The 27,903-nt window shown below is 33.5% G+C and overlaps 3 protein-coding genes and 1 long non-coding RNA gene across 4 annotated transcripts; 2 read left to right on the forward strand and 2 right to left on the reverse strand.

Moving 5' to 3' along the window:
- Positions 1-1,008: 1,008 nt before the first annotated feature.
- Positions 1,009-6,207, forward strand: LOC133695025 (uncharacterized). The gene is made up of 2 exons (XR_009842349.1): positions 1,009-1,503; positions 4,582-6,207. It is a non-coding gene; the product is annotated as an uncharacterized LOC133695025 (long non-coding RNA).
- On the reverse strand, positions 4,534-5,925 carry LOC133695018 (NAC domain-containing protein 90-like). The gene is made up of 3 exons (XM_062116754.1): positions 5,700-5,925; positions 5,280-5,569; positions 4,534-5,154 (listed from the first exon to the last, which is right to left on the reverse strand). Exons 1-3 carry the CDS (start codon positions 5,908-5,910, stop codon positions 4,861-4,863), a joined length of 795 nt encoding a protein of 264 aa, XP_061972738.1. The 5' UTR covers positions 5,911-5,925; the 3' UTR covers positions 4,534-4,860.
- An 8,100-nt stretch (positions 6,208-14,307) lies between the features above and the next one.
- On the forward strand, positions 14,308-16,600 carry LOC133689640 (small ribosomal subunit protein uS11z-like). The gene is made up of 6 exons (XM_062109592.1): positions 14,308-14,456; positions 14,885-15,004; positions 15,114-15,159; positions 15,620-15,705; positions 15,828-15,957; positions 16,304-16,600. The coding sequence occupies exons 1-6, from the start codon at positions 14,454-14,456 to the stop codon at positions 16,369-16,371; spliced, it is 453 nt and encodes a 150-aa protein (XP_061965576.1). The 5' UTR covers positions 14,308-14,453; the 3' UTR covers positions 16,372-16,600.
- A 2,219-nt stretch (positions 16,601-18,819) lies between these two features.
- On the reverse strand, positions 18,820-20,419 carry LOC133691176 (peroxidase 60-like). Its single transcript, XM_062111604.1, has 4 exons — positions 20,155-20,419; positions 19,877-20,056; positions 19,545-19,716; positions 18,820-19,435 (listed from the first exon to the last, which is right to left on the reverse strand). The coding sequence occupies exons 1-4, from the start codon at positions 20,395-20,397 to the stop codon at positions 18,978-18,980; spliced, it is 1,053 nt and encodes a 350-aa protein (XP_061967588.1). The 5' UTR covers positions 20,398-20,419; the 3' UTR covers positions 18,820-18,977.
- Positions 20,420-27,903: the final 7,484 nt, after the last annotated feature.

A 27,903-nucleotide genomic window follows, 5' to 3' on the forward strand; every position in this document is an offset into this window, starting at 1 on the left:
AATAATAATAATACTTACATTACTTGGACTAACTTTGCAATTGATACATTTATTATTAGTATTTTTTTTAACTAGGACTTTAATATTGTTTTGCTATATTTATAATGTATTAATAATAACTTTTATATAATTTGAAGTAATGAAAATACCATGTACTTTTTAGTTATAATAGCACTTTCCAGGTAAGTTTTAACTAAATTCTTTTAAATTATTTTTTATTTAATAATAAATTTGAAAAGTACTTTTAATCAAATATATAATTTAATTCAATTAGCAATAACTTAAAAATATTTTTTTATAAAATATTTTTTTTCAAACTGCAACCATAAAAACTTTAAAATATATATTGTGTAAAAGCTACTACAATACCAAATATATATTGGATGCTTGTTTGACAGTACAGTAAAAGTTGTTTTTCAAAGTGTTTTTTGTTTTAAAATGTATTAAATAATATTTTTTTATTTTTATTTTGACATTGGCATATTATCATATCAAAAAAATCTAAAAATATAAAAATAATTAATTTAAAATTTTAAAAATTTCATAATTAAAAAAAAACAATCTAAATACATTCTCAAACACTTTTTTAAAAAACAACGAAAGCCCTTTTCTTAAGAAAGTTAAACCGTATTTTTTAAAAATTAATTTTTTTTATGTGTTTTGAATCATTTTAATACGCTGATATTAAAAATAATTTTTTAAAAATAAAAAATATTATTTTAATATAAAAAATATTTTAAAAAATAATTATAATTATACTTCAACACACACGCATGCGAAAAAAAGGTGAGGAAAGGTTTCCACTTTCCACTTTTCCAGCCTTACAGGCCAAAGGTTAGCCATGTCTATCATAAAAGGTCTCTTGTCATGACTTTTCGAGCATGCTGTTTTTACCCTCGATGAGGACTATTCATATTTCATATTGATATTCCAAAATAAAAAAAAAAAAAAAAAGGGAAGAAGAGGTGCACAGTTTGTGAAAAAGACAAGATTACAAAAAGAAAAAGAAAAAGAAATTGAGAAAAAAAATACAAAATCTTATACCAAAATATTGCAATTAAATATTTTTTTCAAGAGTTTTTAATTGCATATATTAATCAAAATTTCATAATCAAAATCAAACTTAAATTAACTAATTTATTCATGAATGACCAAAATTTATATAAAATTATTTAATTTTTCTTTCCCTCCTCCTACGTCTCCAGACAGTTACAAACATGGGCAACGGTGGAAAAGGCAGAGCACGAACAAAGAATAGCTTTTGACTGGGTTTGACTCTTCCATCTCTTTACTGTGCATGACATTGACCGATCTGTCTTCAGATGGCAAGACAAAACCCAACAGCCTGGAGCGACCAAGCCCGCTTCATACTGAATGGTCAACCGCGAATAGGGTACCTCTTCTTCTCGTTCCATGCCTTTCTCAATCCTCTCTGGCTCTCACTCGTGGTTGGTTTGGTTGGACTTTCTTGTTTCTGCTAACGAAGTGGCAAGAAATCTTGAGGTATATATGTCTCCCCTTGTTCATGTTTATCGTGATTTGTCAATGCCTTCTTGAACCTCCTGTATCCCCTCTTGCTGGGAATAAAGAAAGATTGAAATATTATGGTTTTGATTCAATATCTGCTGTTATACTAATTCAATCTCAGAGGGTCTTTTTTTGTTGCTGCTTGTTTTATCACATTGAAGCGTTTCCAGACATAATAAGTAGGTTCGTTACAGTACATGATTGTTCTTGTGTCTGTGAATTTTTGCTGGCTTTCTGGTTTGATTTTCTGTTTCCTTCTCGCATTTTGGAGGAAGGAAAATGGCTGGCTACTTTTGTTGAAGCGAAGTTGACACAGAGTGCTTTTCTTTCTTTCTTTCTTTCTTTTCTGCAACCCAAAAGTAGGGAAAATTCAAAGGAAAGATTGGAAATTTCAATTATTTCTTGATAGGATAGAAAGAAAAAGGCAGTTATTGTATTTTATTGGATTTTGTAATGACTTGGAAAGGGGTCAGGAAGCTGTTGGGGATTGATGTTTTCAGTTCCTGTCAATGGAAATGTTGTGTGCACAAAAGTCAGCAACGGGAAAAGTGGGTTGACATAAAATCAACAATCTGGTTGTGAGTTTTATTTATGGAAAGTAGAATTTTTAATCAGGTTGACATCAAATCCATACTTTTTTTTGAGTTTTAATTATTAAAAGCTGAGTTTTTAATTGGTGAAGGTTATTTTTCTTTTAACGTTTGATGTTTGGCTCACTAGTCGAACAGTGTTGATTTGGGTGCTGATGCTAATCCTTGCTTGTGATTTCTGGAATGATGATATATGGTAATTTAAGGAAAGTTATGGTCTTGGCTGTTATGCCATACAGTTCTCATTTGGGGATTAATTACCTTTAATATGGTACAGTTCTCATTGTAATTAAGTCTCCCATTTGAGTGCTTCTTAGGCTTGTTCATTGTGTTTCCTTTTGTCCTTGAGAATATTGATTTGGACCATTGATCAATAGCGGAGAGATTTCCATTTAGAGAAAAAACAATTGCACGAATCTTCTAAATATGTGGTTGATTGGGAGAAGAATGTCTAGCATACTTGGTCAATAAACAATATGAAGTAACCCATAAAATTGCTAAGAGTGTTCCTGGTACTAGGATTTGTGTTGCATGATTGTATCATTGAGCTCCCTTCATGGACATGAATGGAACGCAGCGTAGGAATTTGTGGATGCCCTGTCAAATGTCCAATGTTCGGCTTTTCCATTAGGTTTACTTCTAATTTCTGCCAGTGTGTTTATTTATTAAGGGAGTGTGATCAAATGTCCTAGAAAAGGAACTGCCTTCACCTATTTTTCTGCTTTTATCAAACTGTTAAAGATCAACTACCAGATCATAGCAAGTCTACTGTGAGATGATACCATCTGTTGCATTATAATCTCTCCATGTATCTCCGCAGTCTTGATAGAAAAATGATTAATGGTACCTTTAATGATTTAATGCAAAATATTAGCAAAATGTGGCGCCAAATGGTGTTATTCTGGTGGTGAAATACACATGATTTGTTGTAAACCAAGTTAGGAGGTGCAGATAGTATTCAGGAAGAAGTTGATAGTATTCTTCTTTGTGCTCTGATCTAAAAATAAAAAATATCCGAAATAGTTAGATTTAGTGTTAATTTAACACATGCAATGATCTGGTAAGAAGGTGTCAGTATCGGATTGTGCTCAGCTCAGATACCTTGTAGAAGTGGTACAGTTGGGAAAGAAAGTGCAGAAATTGAACTTTAGTTCCAAATGATCATTTGTTTGAGTTAAGAATTCATACGATGGCATTGTTGTTACAAAAGGTTGATTGAATGTGAGTGTGCTTATAGGAGGCTTTCAACAAGCTGAAATGTTTCCAGGAATTTTTGAAGTCTTACATAATGTGATACTTGTTTCCTTGGAGATAAGGTATGGTGTTTGGTAATGGTGATATGCTAAGAAAACATGTCATTTCAGTTGGGTGCATCGAGTTTCTGTCATATGCTTAGCATGAGATGCATAGGCACGTTGCAAGCATAGCATAAGCTTGAGTGGCTTAATCATGTGCGCCATTGAGTGCACTAAGCATATTGGAATAAAGTAATATGGATGGAAGATTGCTGCTCTGCTGCATAGCATGGTGCACCAAAAAAGTGCACACGGTGGAGTTCGGAGATGCCAAAATGCAGGTCACCGAACATCAATCTGGAATGGCTGCCAACTAAAAAGAGTTCAATCATGGAGAGGGTGGGTTACTTTCCTGACAGAAAACACATCAGTAACTGACATGGAATCTCATTCGAGTGCAATCTGTGGTAGGAAGTCATTTCTCCCACATCAACTCTATGCCATTGACTGGGTGATATCTATTTCATACTTGGTAATTGTTATGCTTATTTACAAGCATTTTATCATAGATAACACCAAACAATGGAGATGTCGCAGATGGTCTCTATGATACTTGATTAATTTTATGCAAGAGACTCGAGAATCTTCAACTTCAACCATGCCTGCCCTGAAGGCAGAGAATTTTGCAAACCTTCGTTTTGTTGAACTTCAACTGTGAACCTGCTTATGTGTTTTGGTGTGCTTAAGGCAGGAATGGCATCTACTTTGTGTTTTCAATTCCCTACGAAGGACAAAAATGGATGCCGTCTCAGTATATACACAAGATCATACTTGATGGTATCAAAAAAATGTCTTAGTACTGGTCCACGTGCAGTAATCATTATATAAGTTCAAACTATTTGTGCTTGTTCTTGATTCTGTTGAAGACATCGGATGTCTAGTCCAGTTGCCAATGCCTTGGCTTCTTGCTTCTCCTTTTCTAAAATTTTCAAGTGCTCACCTATGTATATATGGCATTCCTTTTCTTTTTGTTTCTTTTTTCTCGTCGAACTCCTTGGCAACTGTTATCATATTTTACATTTTATTTCCTCCTCCTGTAGTTTCCTTGATTCCGAGCCTCCAAGTTATGCTTTTGAATTTAAAAATGCTGGGATTTATTGGAGGAAAATAAGATAATGACATCTTCAAACTGATGATGACGCTTTCATTCTAATTTGAATCTGAAACAGGTTACTGATTAGAGCCTGTGAATGACATCTTCTCCTACACTTGGTAATTCTCTTGGTTAATATGCCTAACTTAGTTTTCATACTGAATACAAAGTCTCCTATTTCACATATCCTGAATATTTTCCCTTTTCTTATTTATTTTTTATCTCTCCTCATGCTACATGAAGAAAAAAGAATTTACTACATTTGAAGGTAAGGTAAGGCCATGCATGCATATTCTATCTTAGGACAACTACCTAGTCTTGTGGGACTGGGCTACAAATCTACGTTTGCTTTTTCTCAGGGCCAATCCAGTTGTCCTGGCCATTCCCATGCAGGTGGTTCTAGACCATCTACTGAGCCCCAGTTGGCACTTGCTGCAGTCCCTGGGTGATCAACATGATCTTCCACTGAGCATGACGTTTCAGGTGAGCTTGTCATATCCACAGTTGGATCAGGGCCCTGAGCAGATGCTGTAGCTGCATCTCCAAGAAGCTGCGTCTCTCTTGTCACAGCTTCTAGTGGCCGCCTATCAAATGCACGAAAGCTTCCTGATACCACATAGACTCGACACAAGCTGAATTCATGCCTCAACTACATTCAGGAATCGGAGGACATCCAAATGGTGGTTAGTAATTATTTGAAAACGGTTGCATGTTGCATGACAGGTACATCTTTTTAATTCAAAAAACTAAAAGATCATATACATGCATGCACACCTTTGGAGTAGCATTACTAGAAGATTCATGAACTTCAATGGCTCTGTACTCATTCATCTTCCATTTGGTTTTTCTTCCTCTTGGAGCTTTTCCCGTATAGAACACCATGGTTTTCTTCAATCCAATCACACGATTGTCCGACGAGTAAACATAACCAGGAGAGCCTGTGGCCTTCCAGTACCCGGATGCTGTAGTCCGGTTAGGTCTCCCTCCCCTAGCTTCTCTCTCTTGCCTGGGTGTAAAGAAGAACCACTGCTCGGTGTCTCCCTGACATAGTTCTCCTGAAAGCTCTGCAACATAGTGCAAGAGACAAACTAATTAAAGTCACCACTCAACTTCTACCGCGAGCATTTTAGCATTCTTCTACCTAGTTTATCATTAGTAAAACAAAATAGAACAAATTTAAGTGCGGTTTTTTACTTGGAAGTTCCCATGGTTCGATGTCGTAAATGCTGATGTCTGGAATAACACGTTGTAGACTTTCTTGCCTCCCCCCTCCCAGCTTATTATGCAGGTAGAAGGAGATCAGCTCTTCTTCTGTTGGGTAGAAGCGGTAACCTAGAGGGAGTTCCTCCATTCTTGTTCTTGTTCTTGTGTCTTGTTCCCTTGTCAGCCTGAGCTGTATAAGCATGCATCATGTACTTATATAATGACCTTGTTGAAGGGGAAAGAGGAAAGACGATGGATTTGCCGAGTGAAATGCGAGAGAAAAAATGCAGACTGTGGAAACTTCTACGCGGTTGCAAGGAAAAGATTAATTTTTATCCTGTGATGATTATACAGCTGTATAAAATAACGTTTCTTTTCCAACAAAATTTCTTTTGAACAAGTCAGCATGCACTTTTCTCTCCTGTACCTCTCCGTCCTTTGTCATGGGCACCCGGACCCAAAAGGCCTATTAATGCCCGTGGTGTGGTTTCTCCGTGCTTTTTAATTTTAAATTAATTTTTTTATATTATTTTAATGCATTGATTTTAAAAATAAAAAATACATTAATCTCTATCATGATGACGCTAGCCATGATGCATTGCTTCTTATACGGATGGTATCTTACATTTACATGTATGCATGGCTTCGGCTGTGGCCTTGGGGAGGAGGGGCTGTACCTTGTACCGTTGGCCCCTTTTCTTTTTCAATACACCTTCTACGGGCACTATTATTTATTTATTTATTTATTTATTTAATAAAAACTAATAAAGAAGAGGAATTACTACTCCTCTCTACCAATAATTTTTTAAAAAAATTATTTTGATTTTTTTAAAATTATTCAAGATTTATGACTCGAGTTGAGAGTTTTGCAGATTAACTCGAATGGTTTAGGTTTTTTTTATTTTTTTGTAATTGATTTTAATGAACAGTACTTTTTTTTCTTTTTAATTTCTATTTTAATTTTTTTTAATTTCATCTTTAATATTGAATTTATTGGAAATTGAGTTTTGTAATTTATTTCAATCTGTTTTTTATGAGGTTTTCAAATCTCATAACTCAGGTCGAGGGTTTTGCGAGTTGACTTGATTGCAGTGTTTGACAGGTTAATTCAAGTTAATTTGAGTTTTTTTCTGTTTTTTTAATTATTATTTTTAATTTTTTTCTTTAATATTAGATTGATTAATAATATTGGATTGACTAGTAATTGATTTTAATAATTATTTTATCTCAATATTATTTTCAAATGTTGTATTGAAATATTTTTAGTCAAATTATATATATATTTTTTTAATTATTCGAGTTGTCTTCAAACTTGCTAAGTCTTCAAACTTGCTAAGTCAATCATATCATATCAACTTAATTTCTACATATATTTTTTTTAAAAAAAATACATTAGCTATACTTTATTTTGTTTAACGATTAAAAAAATAATTGGATTATATATAATAAATAATCTTGGAAAGAAATGAAGAGATGCTTAGAATTGATGGCGATATGATTACGTACAAGTAAGGAGACAGAGAAATATTGAAGAGCGGAAAGAGTCCATCTCCCTCCACCGAAAACTGACAAAGAACAGCTCCGTGCAGAAGGGAGTCGAGTGAAAGGGACGAGCTGAGAGAGACATGCCAATAAAAGAAAAGGGAATTACTTTTCTTTTTTTTTCAAAAAATATTTATTTTTATATTTTACATTCATTACTCACTTTCTGATTTATAGTATACAAAACAGACTCTTAGCTATAATATTTATTTTCTAAAATATTTTTTACTATAAAATTTATTTAAAATAATATATTTTTATTTTTAAAATTTATGTTAATATCAATACATCAAAATAATTTAAAATAAAAAATAGAAGATCTTCAAAAATAAATTTAAAAAAACAAAAACAAATATATTCCTCTGCACATTAGAAAACTAAAATACAAATATATTTTTTTTCCATCACAAAATAATTTTTTTTAGTTTAATATTAAAGACGACATCATTGGCATAACTCTTATACCATGAAAATTACATTTTATTACATAAAATTTCAAAGAATATATTCTTCGCATCAATCTAATATTTTTAAAACAATTCAAACAATTTTTACCATTGTCTATTTTGATATTTTAAAATTAAAAAAAAAACTATAAATTTTTTAAAATTTTCACCGATTATTATAAAGGAATGTGGTTGGAGTTATTTTTTACTTAGAAATATATTAAAATAATTTTTTTTAATTTTTTAAAAAATATTTTTATATTAGTATTAAAATAATTTAAAAATAAAAAAAATAAAATAAAATTTAAATTTTTTTTTTTAAAAAAAAAATTATAGCTTTAAAAACCAAATAGAACAGCGAAGGAATTGTGACCGTGTACCTTTTCGAAGAACAAGACAAAAAAGGGAGGGCAGCCAGGGCACTCGTAACTCTGGGCTCTAGACTCCGGTCACTGTCAAGACCAAGTCTTGACGAGATGTCGAGGAGACCCAACACATTTATTTCGAAGAGGAAATCAATGATGCGTGAAAAATCAAATCTATTTTGCCTCCGAAGGCTAATCCATCTACGCGGACTTGCTTCTGGCCATTGTTTTACCTCTTCACACCCCGCGTTACCCACACAACTTCAGGCCCTTTTTTTTTCCTTTCTTCTTCCACACGTGCCTGCATGGCTGTAATACTCTCTTTGTTCTCGTAATGTCAATTTCTTGTTGCTTCAAATTGTAGACTTTTTTTTTTTATATATATATATAGCGTGTTCCGAAAGCGTTTATGGATAAGATGGATAGAGAAATACTCGAGAGGAATCTCAAGTATTTTGTATGTATAATATTACAAAAACAATTATAATTCTACATACCATTATTATTGATAACAACTACGAAGTCAAGTTTCATTCAAATTAATCACTTTGACTAACCCTTTTTACGTATATTATAAGTAAAAAAGCAGTAGGAACTATAAAATGAACAGTGTAGTAGCGATAAATACGAGAATATTTACTTTCATGGTCTCATTGTTTTGTTTTTCTTTACTTCACAATAATTCGGGTACTTGAATATTTCTCAGCTATTGAATCAAGCTAAAATTTAATTAGAAAATTCTGCATGTGAGGGCAACCAACCATGTTTTGAAATACTTTAAATTAAGCTCAGAAAATATTGTTTTTTTGTTGTTTTAATTATTTTTTTAGTTGATTTTTGGATTTTAATTATTTTTCCTACTCAACTTTGAACTCTTTTGGTTAGGTCGGTTTTTACCTCTATATAAATAGTTGATTGTTGTTTTTTTCATTAAATTATTTAATTACATACTTCTCGAAAAATATCATAGTTTTCTCAACCCAATTCTCTATAGTTTAGGGTCATAACTCATAACCTTAGGGTTTGTGAATTCCAGTTTTATATTCATGCTATACATTACATCAAATTTATAATTTATAAATTCTTAAATAAATTGTAAAACTATCATCAAACTTTGCTACTGAAAGGTTGCTTCGGATTACATAGATTAATTATTAGGGGTATAAAAAATAATTAAACATTGAAGTATTAAAGATATTCAATAAATATATAAAAATTCACTACCAAAATTTTGCAATTTACATATGGAATATTATGTCGGTAGTTAGACACTAATTCCGTCAGCACAATTATTACCGACGGGATCACAAACGGTTATTATTCATTAGAAAACTTATAATTGATGATTTCTATTATGTCGGTCATTCAGTCGGTAATATAATCATCGATAGATTTATAGAGGGAAAAACACGTCAAACAAAAAAATTATCGACATCATTCTGTTGAGATTTCCATCGGTGAATATAATATATCACCGACAAAAAGTTCATTTGTAATTTCATCAGTGATTTATGTCTAAACTACCGATGAATGAATTTTGTTAGTGATTAAATAATGTTAGTGACATTTCTAGTAATTCTTTTCTAGCTCTTTAGAATATATTAATGGACTTATTCTGTTGGTAAGCCTGTCAATAAGTTTTTAAATATTTTTTTGAAAAAATATGTAATAAACATAGTAGAAAAAGTTAAAAGAAAATAAAAATCAAATATTTATTACAGATTTAAAAATTTATCAATTTAAATACAATTCATCTAGAATAAAGGAGCTGAAGGAGAAGGAGGAGGTGGGTCTTCGTCGGGACCGGGGGCAATAAGAAGGAGCACATGTACCACCCATGTATGATTTTAAATCCATGTACAATCATCAGAGTATGGTCATCTCAACACTAAGTTGTTCTATTTTGGTAGCAAGATAGGTTGTATAAGTTTTACCTTGTTGGTTTAAAATGACTTGAAACTTCAGAGATTGAGTGCTCGGAATCAATTGTGAGCATCAAACGGTTAAAACACTTTAGGTCGTCCCCAACTCCTCAACCATAGTGTTTGAGATATCGTAAACTCAATTTTTATCGGTTCTATCGGACGATCTTGCCTCCAACCACAAATCCGGATCTATTCTATCTTTTATGCTGACCTTTGCCTTCCTTTTCATGTCTATAACCATGATAAGGATGTTTTCAAACACGTTTTTTCAATATGAATGACATCAAGATTATGGCGGAAGATATTAGTTTTTCAATAAGAAAGTTCCTAGAAAATACTTTGTTTTACCCAATCATGAGTTACACCAAAATCAGAAAACTTTTGCTTATCAGATTGAAAATCAAACACAATATCATCGTACTATGATATTACATTATACAATTCTTCACCCGACGGTACCAATAGTGGAACATTCTCTTCAACTCTACTAATAAAGAAGTCATTTTATTCTTTCTTTACTTGTGATCCAATGATAATAACCATTAGTGGCAATAAAAAAAAGACATTTTACTATTATTTGTAAAGGTAAAGGTCTTGTTATTTTTCATATAGCATGAACATGCTAATTTTTCATGCGTGCTCCAACTAGAAACCATTTTACACACAGGAAAATCATTGAGAGTCCATATCAAAGTTGTCTTTATCTAAAAATTATGTTTCCTCGAGACATCATAAGTCAAAGTCCTAGATGATCGTAACTGCTTCAACTTATCATTCATTGGTCGAAGATAAACATCTATATACTGACCCAGACTATTAGGATTGGGTATGGCTGTGGATAAAAACATGAACTCCAACCTTATACACATCCTCGGTGGAAAGTTGTAAACAGTAAGTATCACTGACCAACAAGAATAACGAGCAACAAATGACCCAAATAGATTAAGTCCGTCTATACGTAACCTAGAATGTGTATTTCTTGATTCCATTGAAAAATGAGGATGCACCTTATTAAAATATTTTTAGGCTTTGCCATCGAAAGGATGTATTATGAATCCATCAACTCCATCATATGAATGATGTTATGTCATGTGCTTAATAATATTTGGAGACATGAATAACATTTTCAATCTATTCAAAAAAACATTATGAGAAGTATATAAGTTTTCTATGTGTAACAATAATCCTTCCCCTACCAATTTTAAGTTTATAACGAGCATACCCACATGTTCTATACTCGGTTAAATCTGTATTTTCAAGGTAGTACAACACACATAAGTTTGGATATATGTCAATTTTATAGTATATTAGGTTGGGGGTTTCATTATGGATTTAGTAGTATAGAAGTTCTCTTTAGAAGTCTCTCATTTAGTACTTCTTTGATATAATAAGGGGTTGACTACTGCTTATGACCTTAAAAGATCTTCCAATAGGAGACCGAAGGGATGAAATCACTCGATGAAGGAAGAAGGCAAAGAGCGAGCTGCAACTTCTAAGGTCCATAAGGAAGTTCCTGGAGCTCCCCCGATTTAGATACCTTAGTCAAGACCTTTTTAAAGGGTGCCTCTTTCCTCGAAGGGCTGGGGTACATAACCAATCTTCACTTTTTGACATCCGTAACGGATTAAGAAAAGTGTTGTAACGGCAGTTACACAGCCCCTGAATGTCTTAGAGAACTGTAAGTGAAAGAAGGAAGGAAGGATACATCTTAGTTGTAGTTGAGAAGTAGGAAAGAAGAGTAGGCATGAGGCTTCTTTCACTTTCTTACTCATTTTTTTTCTTAAGAAAGCAATGATTTTAGCGTTTTGGGCGCGGGAAGGCGACGGTGCGGAGCGATTCATGAGACCGCGGCAATGTGGAGCAGCCGCGACATGAAGTGTCGCCTTACCTTAGCTGGATCTCGAAAGTCCAGGGCTGTGTCTGATCAGTTTACTAGGAGAATTCCAAGCGAGGGAGCATTGGTAAGGTTATGGAGGAAAGAGAAAATAGGATTTTGGGCATCTCTTGTTGCTTCAGATGTTTATAAGAAAGAAGCTTCTCACAGAATTTGACTTTTAGATAGATACCAGCATAGTATCTTAATTAGCAGTTTCTTGTTCCCCATACTACGAGCCCAACATCCTTCAACACAATTCTATCGCTTAGCTTACAAACCATCGCCATCGTCTCATATTGTACAAAACGTGGGTGGCAGCTAAAAACAAAATATCACATTTTCAGGTAAAATGCTTCTCATCCATTCGATAATTCTGTCGTAATCAGCCTTAATAAGCCAATGATCTCATTTTATGGTGAACACTTATGCAATGACCAATAATTTACTATGATTTATGCACTCATTCCATAATGGTTAATTATAATTTTTTAAAAGATCAAAAGACATGGGCACGCCTGCATTTGGTACTTCATCTATGATTGAACATTCACTTGCATAACCCTGATTCATTCTCATTATATTTATAACCATATTCCTATAAAGATTATTATTTTCATCTACAACTCCATGCACGTTGCTAGAATTAAAAGTTGATCCAACTGTCCTTTTTACCATGGTCTCATAAGAAACATATGGTTTACCATAATTTACCGATATGATTTCGATCATTAGTATTTGCCAATTTTTTAGTAGTGATTACACAATGATTACATGAAAAAATAATCAGATTTTAACTTAAATGTAATTAATAAATAATTTCGGTTTAATAAAATGGGTGTAAAAATACTATGGTTGTATATTTGAGAGGAACATTGCGCCGTTATCATCAATGCTCATATCTGGACATTCCATTGGACCTTTATGACACCAAAATTCAGGATGCTTCTTCAAGTAAGGTTGAATAGACATAGATATACGGTATATGTCTCTAAGAAGTTAGAAATAGGATTTGAACCTATTCCCATTTTTAATGAATTTTCTTCTAAACAATTAATTTTTTTATTTGGAGGCATGATATAAGTTGCTGATATCTAATAATTAGTATAATTAAAAGAAATCAATATATATATTGAGTGATAAGTTTGAGAAAAAGAGAGAAAAACATAAAAGAAAAAAAAAGTTCCCCACCCACCTAGATTCAGAATTAAGGCAATATGTGACATTATGATTTAGATGTTTTTGGAAGTGTTTTTTATTTGTTAAAGTATTAAATTGATGAGTTTTTAGTTTTTTTTTAATTTATGATTTTGACATAGAAAAAACTATTTAATTCTCTTTTTTAAAAAAATATAAAAAATATAAATTTAATATATTTTCAAATGGGTTTACCCTTTAACAACTTCTCCACCCCTACCAGGTATAGGATGATTAAAGGAGTTAAAAGGGATCTTATATAATTCCAAAACAAACCCTAATAGTTCTAATAAAATTGTTATTAAATAAAATAAAATAAAATAAATTTATACATACTAGCCTCTTTGTGGTCCTTAACATAGCCTGAGCCCTTGAAATACCATCATGAACAATACAAATCATGTAGTGGTGAGTCATCTGCAGTTGCTTTTAGTTGAGCCAGCAGAAAAAAGAAAAGAAAAGAATTGTACTTAGCCTGTTGTTTTTTTATAGCTAATAAGAACAAAAATATCATTTCACTTGGCTTCATCAAGGTGATTAGAATCTCAAATAGTACGTTTTTATATATTTAGATAATAATATTAATAAAAGAATAATTAAATGTAGTGTTCATCTCTAAAAATCTTGCTGAAATGATTAATTATAGAGTAAATTTTATTTTTGTCTTTATTAAATTTCACTTCGATCCTAATAGTTTAAAATTCACCAATATCATCCTTCCAACATTAAGAAAGTCCCAATATCATCTCTTTTTCTGTATTTTTTGAATTTTTGATATTAACATGTCAAAGCAATTTAAAAATATTAAAAAAACTAAAGAAATCAATAATTACAAGAGTTAACACCTTGTAATTTATGCTCAAAGTAAAATTTTATCTCAATTCTATAAGTTACTTGTTGCTTATGAAAATTGATTTTAACACCATACAGCTTATGATTTTTTTTAATTAAATATTTATTTTAAAAAAATTAAACCAATAAATAGAAGTGATGCCCAAAATACTCTACAACAAAAAATATACTATGAGAAATCGCTTTTGACCCCTTTTCTATAAAGAAAACAGCATCAAATGCTATGTCCTATGGGCCAGTTTCTTCACAAAGCTTGGAAAAGCCCGGCCCATAACAATAACCCAAGAAAAGAAATCAGATTATTAGGAAAAACTAAAAAAGAGAAAAGCCCAACCCAAATTAGTCCCAATAAGAATAAAAGAAAACTCCAAGGACTTTCAAGCAAATAAAAATAATATTAACTCTACTAAAAACCCTGGCCACTCCCCTCATATAAAGTCTCCTCTTTGAGCCACTCCCTGTCGTCCTCCGCAACGCCGCAAGCAAGCTCGGCCATCAGCCTTGTTTAGCATCCTTCGGCTTCCAAACCTAAACTGCCTTCAGCCATGGTAAGTAAGATCTCTTTCACGTATTTAACTCTTCGTACCTTGTTTTTGTTGTTCTTGTTGGTGTATATCTGCTTAGGAGGACTGAAGACAAGGAGATTCGCTTTTGTTATCTGTTTTATTTTAAGAAAATAAACAAAGGGGAAGTGGGTTTTTGTTAAAGTATCGTACTTTTGAATTTGCTTCTGTTTTATGTTGGGAAATTTGGGATTTTTCGGAAATAAGTTGATGCTGTAGAAGGTTTCTTTTTGATGCTATCAGTCACTTGTCCTATGCTTTGTTTGATCGTTCTTGACTTTGATAGTATATGCGTTAGCTGTTTGTTGTTTAGGGAAGTGGGGGGTTGAGTTCTATATTTGTTTTTCAGATTTAGATTTTGCTTCTTTTTTGTGGGTTTTTGTTTTGATAGAATTTTGTTTATGATTTGATAGTCAAAGAGAAGGACAAGAGAGCCAAAGGAAGAAAATGTCACTCTTGGCCCAACTGTCCGGGAGGGAGAGCATGTTTTCGGGGTGGCTCACATTTTTGCTTCATTCAATGACACATTCATTGTGAGCATTCTTTAATATTTTCCCTAACGAACTATCATGTCTGTCTTTTGATTAACGGGATTTTTTGGGTTTATCTGTTAGTAATTTAACTTGGTTGAAATAATTGCAGCATGTGACTGATTTGTCTGGGAGGGAAACCCTAGTTCGCATTACTGGTATGTGTTTTATACCGTCATAATTTTTTTAACAATTGCTTTTTCTTGTAATGGGGTCTTGCTTGTACAGTTTTCAAGCTTGCTTCTGCTCTATTTGTCCATTTCTCTCTTGGTTTGCTGGTTCTGATTACTAAAATAGACTTGCGTGCTAAGTGTCCTGAGTGTTCACATTATGTTTCTATATGCTTATCCAACATGAGTACTTTGTTGTACCGTGTAGTGTCTTGTTGATTTATTGGTGCCCTTTTGATTTTCCAAAATAAAATTTCATGGTGAATTCATCATTTTGTTATCATATGATTGATTGTTCAGTATTGGAATTAATCCCCCTCTTTATAAGTAGGTAGTTTGCTTTATTTTGGTTGTGCATTACTCATAGAACTGTTGCATTGGCAATGTCATCAGGCCATTGTTTCTGCTACTAGTGTAACTCTTTCTCTTTGGTCTGCACATGTACCAGGTGGAATGAAGGTTAAAGCTGACAGGGATGAATCCTCACCATATGCTGCTATGCTTGCTGCACAGGATGTTTCACAGAGATGCAAGGTCTTTGTTCTGTTTTATATTTGATACATTGATTTTTTTAAAATTCCTTTTTTTAATTTATAAGCTGTTTTTTTTATTCAGAAGTGGTTTCATTAACACTAACCTGGTTTCAAAACTAACAGGAACTTGGCATTACTGCTCTTCATATCAAGCTTCGCGCTACAGGAGGGAACAAAACTAAGACACCTGGGCCTGGTGCCCAGTCTGCTCTGAGGGCATTGGCTCGTTCTGGAATGAAAATTGGTCGCATTGGTAAGTCATTAATAAGAAATAAAGTTTTAGAACCATTGATTGCAATTTTAGGAGTTTAATATGCACTTGTGTTTGTTACCTGGCTTGGATGAACTGGTGTTGGTGATGCTTGTGGATTGAAGCTTTCAATCTAGGCATTAGTTACTCTTTAGTTTCTTAATGTTTCAAGAGCCTAACATTTTATATTTGTTATATGCCATGAATACTGTATCATTTATGCTGTGTTTTCAGTTGATGAGTATGAATAGCTGAACAGGCCATGTAGTAATTAAACCAGAGAAGCATCTGTAAGCCTGAATCTTCTTTCAGTGGCATTGAGTTTGACGATTGCTTGTATGTTTTTCAGAGGATGTGACACCAATTCCAACAGACAGCACCCGCAGAAAGGGTGGCAGAAGGGGAAGAAGGCTGTAAGCTGTCTCTCATCAGAGAAATTCCATTTCGGTGGTGCTGCTTTGGTTGCTTGGTGATGGCTCTTTTCAAGTCAGGACGCTTTTGTAGTTTTTCTTATCCTATGGAAAATTGTTGACTTCGAATTGATATTTAAACTTTGTAGAAACTTAACGATATGGAGTTTTGCTTGTGACTTTTATGCTCTGAATGAGGTGGTTACTTTTATTGAAGCAATATGTTTGTTTACTGATGCACTATTGCAAATATAGTCATTTATTCTAAACGAGTTCGCAGCAGATTGTAGTCCCAAGTGATAGAAAACGGTATGGCTGAGTTTATATTTTGGTCATCCTTCCTCCGCCATAACCTTGCACGAAGCATTCCATATGAATCGGACAGGCACCCTGTTCGAGTCACCATTGTTGGAATAATCTTCAGCCTGCCAAGCAGAAAATATTTCGTTTTAATCCTGGCATGATAATGGTACTTTAATCTGGTTGATGTGCAATCTACAGCAATCAGAGTTTTCCTGTTAAAAGGCTTAAATTTCAAAGATGTATTATGGAAAATAATTATTACTATTATAAAACAAACGAACGAGCATGATTATGCAAGAACAAATGAACTATATGCGCCATCCTGCTTGTCGGGGCATTTCTTTAATACAAATCATACAAGATGCAGTGGGAGGGAAGCAAAAGATAGCAGAAGAAGATCAATGGGCCGGAAATGAAAAACAAAAAAATATAAAATTATTATGAAGTCTATCCTCAAGGCTTGGGTGCAAGTACAGCTTTTAGGTAGCGTTTGTTTGGTCACTTCTATAAGATAGAAAATAATAAAGATAAAAATATATTTGATTCTATTAATGCTGGGTTAGGGGTCTTCTTTGTTGAAGTGACTGGTTCTATAAAGGATTTGCTGGGCAGGGAAGATGAACAATATTTTTTTCATCAAATCTCATAGTAAAAAGAGATTAAAAGATTTTTTTTAGATCAATTGTTGATAAAGATTCTACCTAATTTCTAGATTTTAGAAACCGTGTTAAATTTAGAGGGTTTTCACAAGTTCTAAAAGATTGATTAACTGTAAGCATAGTTTTAAGACCTGGCACGATGGCCAGCCCGGTCCAAAATCAGGATTCCAGGTTTTGATTGAGTTATTAGGTCGTTTAGGTTAATTTTTGTTTTGTTTTTTAAATCAAAACGATGTCGTTTTAGTAAAAAAATAAAAATCAACGGGTTGTAATTGGGTTTTTAATCAGTTCTTATCGGGTCAACCAGGTCAACTGAGTTTTTTATTTCTCTAATTTTTTTTCAACCCGATTCAATTCCAGTTTCAAATCGATTTGTCAAGCCAGACTGATTTTTAAAATTATGATAGTAAGAATAATTAAAAGCTTGTTCTCTGGTACCAAAGATAATGTGGAACAAAAACTAAAGAAAACTAAAAGCAAGAAAGAAAGCCAACAATTAAAATCAGTGAAAAAAAAACTAGGAAGAAGATAAAATTCAAAGATGAATAGTCTGTATCAAGTCATCGAAAACTCACAAATATATATATATATATATATATATATATATATATAACATCCAATTATTGAATTTAGTCCATCAATTATAACTGTATAATATAAATAATTCAAATAAATAAAACAAAAATAATGAAATACATTCATATAAATTTAGTCTCATACAAGCCGGGACATCCTTCATTGTTTTTATTCGTGGATCTGATATTCCCACCACTAGGCCACTTCTTGGATGGTTCAGGCAAGCCATCCTGATATTGTATCAGACTTTATTTTCCATGAAATCTCAACTTCTGATGCCGACCTTTTCCTCTTCACTGGAATCCCTGCTAGCATGGTGGAGTTCCCTGCTCTAAACAGTTAGAGTGTCTCCTTTGCTTAATTTTCTCCAGTTTCCTGCAGGTAGTGTTAACCCCCTCACATACACCCGCGCTCGATCGGCTGAGCTTCTTTTTCTTCTTCATGGGAGTCTCGAGGTTGGTTTTATTGATACCACCAACAAACTCTACACTCTAACGCTTCAAATTGGAGACACATTTGTGTTCCCGAAGGCACTAGGTCACTTTCTATACAATGTTGACTTCAAGAACCCTGCCATTGCTATCTCTCTTTGTTTGGCAGTGCCAATGCCGGAACCGACTCAGTTCCTACCACTGTCTTTGCCACTGGACTTGATGATGCTGTCCTCGCCAATGCCTTCAAAACTGATATGGATACTATCCAAAAGATCAAGGCAGCCCTTGCATCCAAGGCTTGAACTAAAGTTCTCCTCTTCACCACCATCTGTTGAGATTGTTCTTCTGAGTGCATTTTCTTCTTTTCTAATATTGGCACGCCAAGACTATGGCAGTAATTATTTAGCTGAATGAATGCAGTTCTAATTAAAATGATTCATCTCATATTGCGCAAACTTGAGCTATTCTTTCATTGACCAAACATATATAATTTTGATGCTTGCTTCATTCAATCAGAACAAGATTACAACAAATAATAAATACAAAAAAGAATAACATAAAGAAACATGAAATAAAACAAGAAAACAAAAAGGGCATCAATAAACAAGGATGAAAGCAGATTAGTTGACGGATGACAAGTATCAACCGAATATATTAAAAATATTTCCACCAGAATTTCCATTAGGTGAATTAACAGCTGCGCATCTTTTCCTGATCTCCCCATCTTTGCCAATCTTGACGTCAACAGCTCCCAACTTAATCATGGCCCGACCAAATTGAAAGCTGAAGTCGTTGCTTTCAGCTATTCTTGCCACTGAGAATCTGGTGTTTGAATCCAGAGCTAGCTGCTGATCAACTTCGAGAATCCCATTACCTAAACGTATTTGCTCGTAGTAAGATTTGTCCACTGAAGAAGACTTGAGAGGATCCTGGTCGAGATTAGCTGACTTGGTACTGCCAGAATTTTGAGGACAAAGAGCTTGTAGGGTTTTCAGTAGTGTAGTATTCATGGTTGGATCAGGGTGGCCAGTGTTCTTGAAATCATAAAGACGATTTTGGAATAAACCACAATGTGCTACCCCGACACTGTGACCACCTCCTATACATCATCAGAAGAATCAAAAGACAAATTAGTAATGTGCTTGGAAATGTAATATCACATGTAGTTTCAAAGAGAATTAGAAATGGAAGAATGCATCGTCACATACCAAGAAGATAAACCATGTCAATAGTGCTCAGTCTTTTGCTATTAAATGCTGCAATAGCTTGAGGAATTGGGATACTTGGAGATGGGAGTTTCACATTTTGAGCAGAAGATACACGACCATCTCTTCTTCCTGTTTGTACAGGGTACCATCCTGTCCTTGACTTCATATCACTCTGCATGCATGAGCACAAGCATTTATCACTCAATTCTTTTGTTATCCTACTCTTTTGACCCCTGAATAAATTTTGTTAATGTTTGTTTACAGTTCAATTCTTTTGTTAAGAATGAGACGCATGCATTGATTCTGAAAGGGAATAGAAAAAAGTTATGCACCTCGACAACAGCATCTCTGGTAGCCATTACTATAATATCAGCACAAGAGACGACTCCTGGGCATGTATTTTCAATTTCCGTCTTTATTTCCTCGATGAAGTCATAGCCCCTCACACTTAAATTTGGAGGTGCAGTTTTCTCACCATTTGGCACATCCAGTAATATAGATGCATCACATCCCTTTCAACACCCCCATAAAATTGCATTAGATTGTGCATGCATCGAGCAAAGAGTACTAAAACAAATTAACGTTGAAAGGGATTGCAAAACCTTCTTACATTGACAAAACAGTCATGAAATTGCATGCGAAGAAGAGCAGCCACTATTGTTGTGTCTGTACTGAATCTTGCCTTTACTTTCTGCTTGACAATATCCTCAACGTTTCTCTGAAAGCCATTTCTGTCCTTGCATTTTCCATTATAGAATCCAAACTGCAACTGACCACTGCATTGGCCAGCCAAGTTCACAAAGATGAGGCTAAGTGCTAGTGCCAATGCAGCAGCTACTCTTCGCATTTCCATTTTTTTTCTTCTTCTTTTTCGAACTAGTAATAGTTGATATGGAAACAAAAGCACATTCTGCTTTCTATTTATAAGGAATTGATCAAGATGATAGAGATATGGAATCCTTGCATAACATGAGGTTGAAATGGTGTGCATGATCACTAGTCATTGTCATTAGACGTGCAGTCCTCTAAGGATATATGGTGCTGGTGCTGGCGCCAAACGCAGGGAGATACGTAGCATTCCAAAAATTATTCTAAAGAATTACAGCTAGCTGGCTGCCTTGCCCCGGAGATCTGGAGCTGATGATATGAAAGAAGAATACTATAATGGAGGAAATTGTTGCAGTGAATTACTGACCAATAATCTAATCTAATCATTTTTTTTCCTGAATAATATAATCTAATCCTGTTTGACTCAAAAACCGTGCCACTCAAACATTTTAAACCTTCATGTTTCCCCACGAGGAAAGCTGTTCTAATGACATGCGCATGTGGTTCACGAAAGCAATTATGTATCATGGTCATTAAAATATCCTAACTTGTCTAGGAAGATAATATAATCCCTAAAAGATCATTCTTGAGGTAAAATATATTGTTGATCTTGTCTTATTTACTAATAATCTATTTTATTACATGCCGATGATCTTTTAAGTAATAGTAAGTTTATTTTAATGAGTTAAACTTTTATGGATTGTTCAAGCCTAACTAATCCAAGGCTCGGTTTGTTTTTGTTATTTCTAATTGATTAATGAGTTGATAATTATAAGAATCATTGAAAATAATAACTTATGTTATGTTTGTGAATAATCAACAAGTTTATGTTAGCCTCGTTAAACTTAGTTTAAATCAAAGAGAAGATTTGTAGAAAGAGTTTTAATTAGATTTACCAGTATTATGATATTTAAATATTTTTGACTCTAGTGTCAATTAATATTAAATAAAAAAATAATATTTTTAATTCTGATATTAATAAAATTTTTGTTAAAATTTTAAAATTAATATTTATGACTGTAAGCTAACCTAATCGGGGTGAAAAAAAAAACCTAGATTATCACATCACAAGCATCTACCAGACATGGCATAAGCTAAAGAAAGAAAACTGTACCATGTAGCCTCTCCCCTCAAACTCATTGGCATACTATAAAAATGACATTTATCTAAAAATAAAACATCAACATGTGAAGACAATAAAGATAAAAAAGCCAATATTATATGCTATGAAGCCAAAATATTATACAAAAAGTTAAATGGTAATGGAAAATCACTGTAGATCAAGATAAATTTCATTATGAATTGTAATAGTATTTCATTTTTAATTTTTAATTTTTTTTCACGAGTGGATAAATGTTTTTTTGACTTTCTTCTACGAGAGTATCCAAGTTTTTCTAATTTCCATGTATAAGCAAATAATGCTTTTAAACTCAGAAAAGACAAAAAAAAAAAGAAGTTTTGCCTCTGGGGGTATTTTGGTATTTTTTCCATGGGTATTTTGTGTAATTAAGAGGACTATAGGGGTATTTTAGTATTTTCACGTTCTATTTTTATTTTTTAATCAAAAAGCTGCTGGAGCGTGTTCCACACGCTCCAGTGAGTGGGCAGCGCCCGTACCATTAAGGAGGCTCGTAAAACGCTACTCAGTGGCCAAATCTAGCCAACTATTGTATCACTAGATACGTAGTCGTGCCCTCTTCCATATTGAGCGGCGCGTGTAAACATATTATGATTGGATTGCCGTCAGTGATCGATTATTTGTGTTTTTTTTATTTCTTTTCTCTCTCATGACAATTAAAGTGTACCATTATCCTCTCTTTGTTTATTGTTTGCTTAGGTCTGACAGTCATATTTGATGTTAGGCTTAGGCGTGCGGGTTTGGCATGACTGTCAGACTTAAAGCGCTTGGGTCTAGCAAGGCTACTAGACCCTTGCACTTGGGTTTGTCAGACCCAACTATTGTGGGTCTGACATGTTGCGAGACCTAAGTAACGTGGATCTGGTAAGTTGCCAAACTCAACTAAACTTAGATTAGGCATGATTGTCAAACCCAAACACCTTAAATGTAATATAGTTATTGTTGTTGTTGTTATTTTATCATAATATAAAAATATATTAAGATAAAAAGTAACCATTTCGGTAAACCAAACCAGCAAGTTTATAATATGTACAAAACAAAGAATTTACGTACAAAATGAGAGCAGGCTCCCCAAATAACTAAAATGGATGCAGCCTAGCCAAGATCTGACTGGCCAAATCCCTAAACAGAAAAACCATGACATGTACAAAAGCTAGGGGGACAAGCTCCCTGCAGGGAAACTGTGGTTAAATAAAAAACCAGCGTGCAGTTGGTGGTGCTGAGCTTAACCCAAAAACAGCATCTATAAAGGGAACTGACATGCAAGCAACGTAGAGCTATTACATGGCCAGAAGACGACATAGAACCCATTTGTATAAACAGATAAAGAAGCGGTATTGAAGAAGAAAACCACTGGAAGCAGCCTCAACACCCTCTCAACCCAACAATCAAAGGACCACAAACAAATAACCAGCGAGACTGGAGAACAATAGAAGATGCATAAAAACTAATACTTCAGCAAAGATCAACCATCAGCCTTCACAGCATCTCAATAAGAGCAGGAGTCAGTCAGCAACACTATAAGCCATGGGATTTTTGTCATGAAAATACAGGATTGTGTAGAACATAATCTGATACTTGCGGAATATGAGATCAACAGATTTGTCAATGTTGTCAAAAACCCTTCTGTTTCTTTCTTCCCATATCAGGTGCACAACCAGGGCTAAAGAAACTCTTCTCATTCTCAGCTGCAGACCTTTCTTGTTAGAAGTGAGACCTCTGATTGCACTATTTAGGGTAGCCATATTCCTTGTAATCCCTAACCAGCACTTAACCTTTCTCCACCGAAGAGAGGTCCAATCACAGGCATAGAAAAGATGGCTATGAGACTCTTCTTCTTGCCCATAGAGTGCACATTGAGTGTCTGTCAAGCGAAATTATAGGCTATCCCTGGTTTTCAGTTTCCCAAGCGCAGCTAGCTATAGAATGAAGCTGTGTCTGGGCAGTGACCAGCTTTCTCAGACCACGCCATCCCATTGAATAGAGACACTTTTAAACCTGAAATATTCATGTGCCTTAGCAGAGAAAGTCCCCTAATTATTCTGCCAGTTTTGAAGCATGTTAGTTGCTGCCTCTGCTCCTCCACAATCGTGAACCAGTTGGTCTTTTAGAAGGAGAATAGACTTCCAGAGGGGGGTGGAGGTACTCTGAAGCCTTGAGTTCCATATTGTGTGGTGAGCAGGGGCGAAGCCAAAAACTTTTAAATGAGGGGGAAATTTCTAATAAATGATATTATATATTATATATACATGTGTTATATACAGATAAATTAATTTGAAATACATATACTAACTCATGTAAAGCAAAATTAATTTAAGGATATTTTAAAAATAAAAAAGCTTATATTATAATTATTCTTTTCGAGTTTTTATATTTTAAAACTACTTCACTTCATTTTTAATTTCATTAAATATATTCTTTTTTAATATATACAATTAAATTTTCATTCATCTATTTCTAAATCTTCTAGGTTCTAGTGAAATTATTGGTAACAATTCTTTGTTGACTTGTTATTTTATACAAGTGGGTTAAATATAAATATTAATATATTTTTTTAATTTTTTTATTGTATCTCTAAGTTTTTGTGTTGTTCAGTACTTCATTTTTAATTACTAGTAAGTTGATCACAATAATTTTTCATATAAAATTCATAACAAAATACATATTAATTCATCAAAATTTATTTCAATTCATATTTATATGCATATAATATTATCCATACACATATTAATTTAACAAATCCATAAATTATCATAAACTCTAACATATTTAATAACTAATTATTAAGGAATAAAATTAAAATTAAATAATTGAATAAATAGAAAAAATGAAGGAAACTCACCTAAAACATAAAGTATAAAGCATAAAAGGTTACTTACTTAACTAATTAATAGTTTAGGACTTGAAGAGAAATTTTATAGAAGAAAAAAAGGCATGAACAATAATTAAAAAAAAAGCTTGGATCAATTAGTAGTTAATAAAAAAAAATTAAACTTGTTAAGTTATTATATTAAAATTCTAATATAAAAAATATTTTAAAAAAAAAAAATTAAAAAGGTAATTGCCTCCTTAATCCCTATTGTGGCTCCACTACGGGTGGTGAGGCAGATAATAATGGTGAACCCATCGAATCCAGAGGGTGTCAGATTTGAGATGTATGTTCAAAAAATGCTTGGCCAAGAAACTTTTGTTTCGAGTTTTGATGTTTAGGAGACCTAAACCCCCTTTATGTCTAGGCAAGCAGACATTCTTCCAAGCTATTAGCACAAACTTATTCTATGATATATTCCCACTCCATAGAAAGTTCCTACATAGAGAGGCGATTTTACTGATAACAAGTCTAGGCATAGGAAAAATATTTCTAAAATTGGACCATTCCATGTAACACAGATCAAATTAGCTCTAGCCTGCCAGCAAAAGAAAATTGCTTCCCCAGCCAGCTCTAAATGCATGTTTCCAGCTTATGCATTAGAGGGAAAAATTGGCTAGCCAGCACTTTGTGGGGACTTAGCAGCACACTAAGGTATTTGAAAGGGAAGGTATCTTTAGAGAATCATGTATGGAGAAAAATAGCTTGCTTAATATACTCCCCAACTCCATCAAAGAAGATGGAAGATTTTACAGGGTTAATAACCAACCCTAACATCCCGCCAAAAACCAATAGTTGTTGACATAGAATATCAATAGAGGACATATCACCTTTGCAAAGTAGAAGGATGTCGTATGCGAAAGCCAAATGGGATATGCCAAGGGAGTTGCACTTTAGGTGAAAACGCAAATTATCCCTTTTGTGCTGCCAAGTGAAGCATTCTACAAAAATACTCCATACACACTAGGGGTGTTAAAAAAAACCGAACAACTGATTAAACCAAAAAAACCGAGAAAACATTAACCGAAAAAACTCAACCGATAGAAAAAACCCAATAAACCAATTAAAAAATAAAAAAACCACCCGATCCGATTCGGTTTCAGTTTAAAAAAGCTTAAACCGATTGAACCGGACTAAACTGAACTGGTTTAAAAAAAGTACAAAAAGAACAATTCTTAACCCTAAATCACTTTCCCCCTTAACAGCCGTCAACCCCGCCTTCCCCTCCAGCCTTCCCCTTCTCCTTCCTAGAACCCTAAATCACTTTTCCCCTTTCCAGCCGCCACCCCCTCTCAAGCCTTCCCTTCCATTCCCCCTTTCCCAGCCTTCTCCTTCCAGTTTCACAATCCAGATGCGAGGGAACCATTATTCAAGAAATCCTGCGTTTGATAGTGATACAATATAACTTATACTAGTTCCATCCTTGTGCTGCGCATAGGCAAGCTTTGAGATTTTCTACATAGCAAAAAAAAAGAGGCTTTGCTAAAGCCAATACAGTATTCACAGCTGGGGAAAGAGTCAAAGACCCAATAAAATTCATGGTCAATCAGCTCTCTCGGGACCTCCCTTCTCCTTCCCCTTCCCAGCTCATCCCTACCCCTTCTCAGCCCCTATGTGGAAAACTTTGATTGCTGGTTGCTTTTCTTAAATTTCTAAGTGGTTGTTGTGATTAATAGCTTAAATTGATATTTGATGTCAAATTTTTCCTTTGATTTAGCTTAGTGATGAAGATGAGTCCAGTTTTTCTGGTTTTTATGCTAAAAAACCGACCTGAATCGAACAAAACCGGTTCAGTTTGAACTGGTTCTTGGTTCGATTCGGGTTATACTAATAAGAAATACTATTTTCCGGTTCGGTTGAATTCTTGGGTTAAAATCGGACTGTGAACACCCCTAATACACACTAAAAATAGGTAAGGTGATAATGGATCACCTTACCTAACACCATATTTGCCAACAAAAAACCCAAACAAATCACCTAGTTGTTGTTATTATTATTATTATTATATTATTAGTCCCGAACAAATCACCTAGTTATTGCTATTGTTGTTGTTGTTATTATTATTATTATTATTATTAGTACTAGTAATAGTATTGTTGTCGTTATTATTTTTAGTGTTAATAGTAGATTATTATTATTATTATTTTTAGTGTTATTATTATTATTGTTGTTGTTGTTGTTGTTGCTGCTATTATTATGATTATTCAAGTAAACTTGAGCCAGGTATATTTATCAAATCCAAGTAATGTGGTCTAAAAATTATTTATAAGCAACAAATCATCACAAAAATCTAATTTAATGTTTTAAATCTAAAAATCCAAATCATATCTTCTTATTGAAATAATTTATTTTTTTATGTTTATGAATTTATTATGCATTTAATATAAATTCTATCTTCTATTATTATTGTTGTTGTTCAAGTAAACTTTAGTTAGATATTGTGTCAGACTCAAGTAATGTAAGTTTAAAAATTATTTATAAATAACAAATAATCACAAAAATCTAATTTAACGTTTTAGATCTAAAAATTCAAATCATATCTTTCCACTGAAATATTTTCCTTTTTATATTTATAAATTTGTTATTCTTTCAATAAAAATTTTATTTTCTTATTTATTTTTAATTATATTTAATAAATCTCACACTTCAAACGCAACAAGTTAACGTGAGATTTTAAAACCAGAGAGATTCATAGACCTGATCTAATGTATGCTGCTAGCTTGCTATCATGATTTATGAATAGTCCTACAAAAATGCATAAGGGAGCTGCAAGAAGGGTTTTAAGATATGTGCAAGGGGCTCTCAACTATGACATTGAGTATATAAGAGATCAGTCAGCAACTCTTATTGGATTCTGTGATGCAGATTAGGTAGGAAATGAAGATGATAGCAGGAGCACCTCTGGTTATGCATTTAGTTTTGGAAGTGGAGCATTCTCTTGGGCCTCTGTGAAACAAAACACAGTGGCATTATCAATAGTAGAAGTTGAGTATGTCTCAGCATCTGAAGCAATAACATAGGCCATTTGGTTAAGATTTGTTCTTGATGATTTTGGTGAAATGCAAACTGAGGCAACACCTCTGTTCTTTGATATTATGTCAGCAATTTTGATGGCTATGAATTCAGTTTTTCATCAAATAACCAGACACATAAACAGAAAGTATCATTTCATAAGGGAAGCTCTACAAGAAGGCGTGATCAACATGCAATTTTGCAAAAGTGAAGAACAGCTCGCATATATTTTTACTAAAGCATTGCCTAAAGAAAGATTCAAGCAACTAAGATTGAAACTTGGAGTTAAACCAGTAAGCAGCTTAGAAGAGACTCTTGAAAAATAAGCTGTTTACTTAAATCCAAGCCCCAGAAGTTAATCCTGCAAGCTATGATGAGAAGAATAAAGAAATGAAAGGAATTTTTTGTTACAGGATGTTGCTGCAATTACTGTTATTTTTCTGTTATAACCGTTTCTTGCATAAGTGTAAGAATTGTAGCCCTCAATCATTGAATGATTGAAGATGAGTTGA

Source organism: Populus nigra, chromosome 1 (genome assembly GCF_951802175.1).
Source record: "Populus nigra chromosome 1, ddPopNigr1.1, whole genome shotgun sequence".
NCBI lineage: Eukaryota > Viridiplantae > Streptophyta > Magnoliopsida > Malpighiales > Salicaceae > Populus > Populus nigra.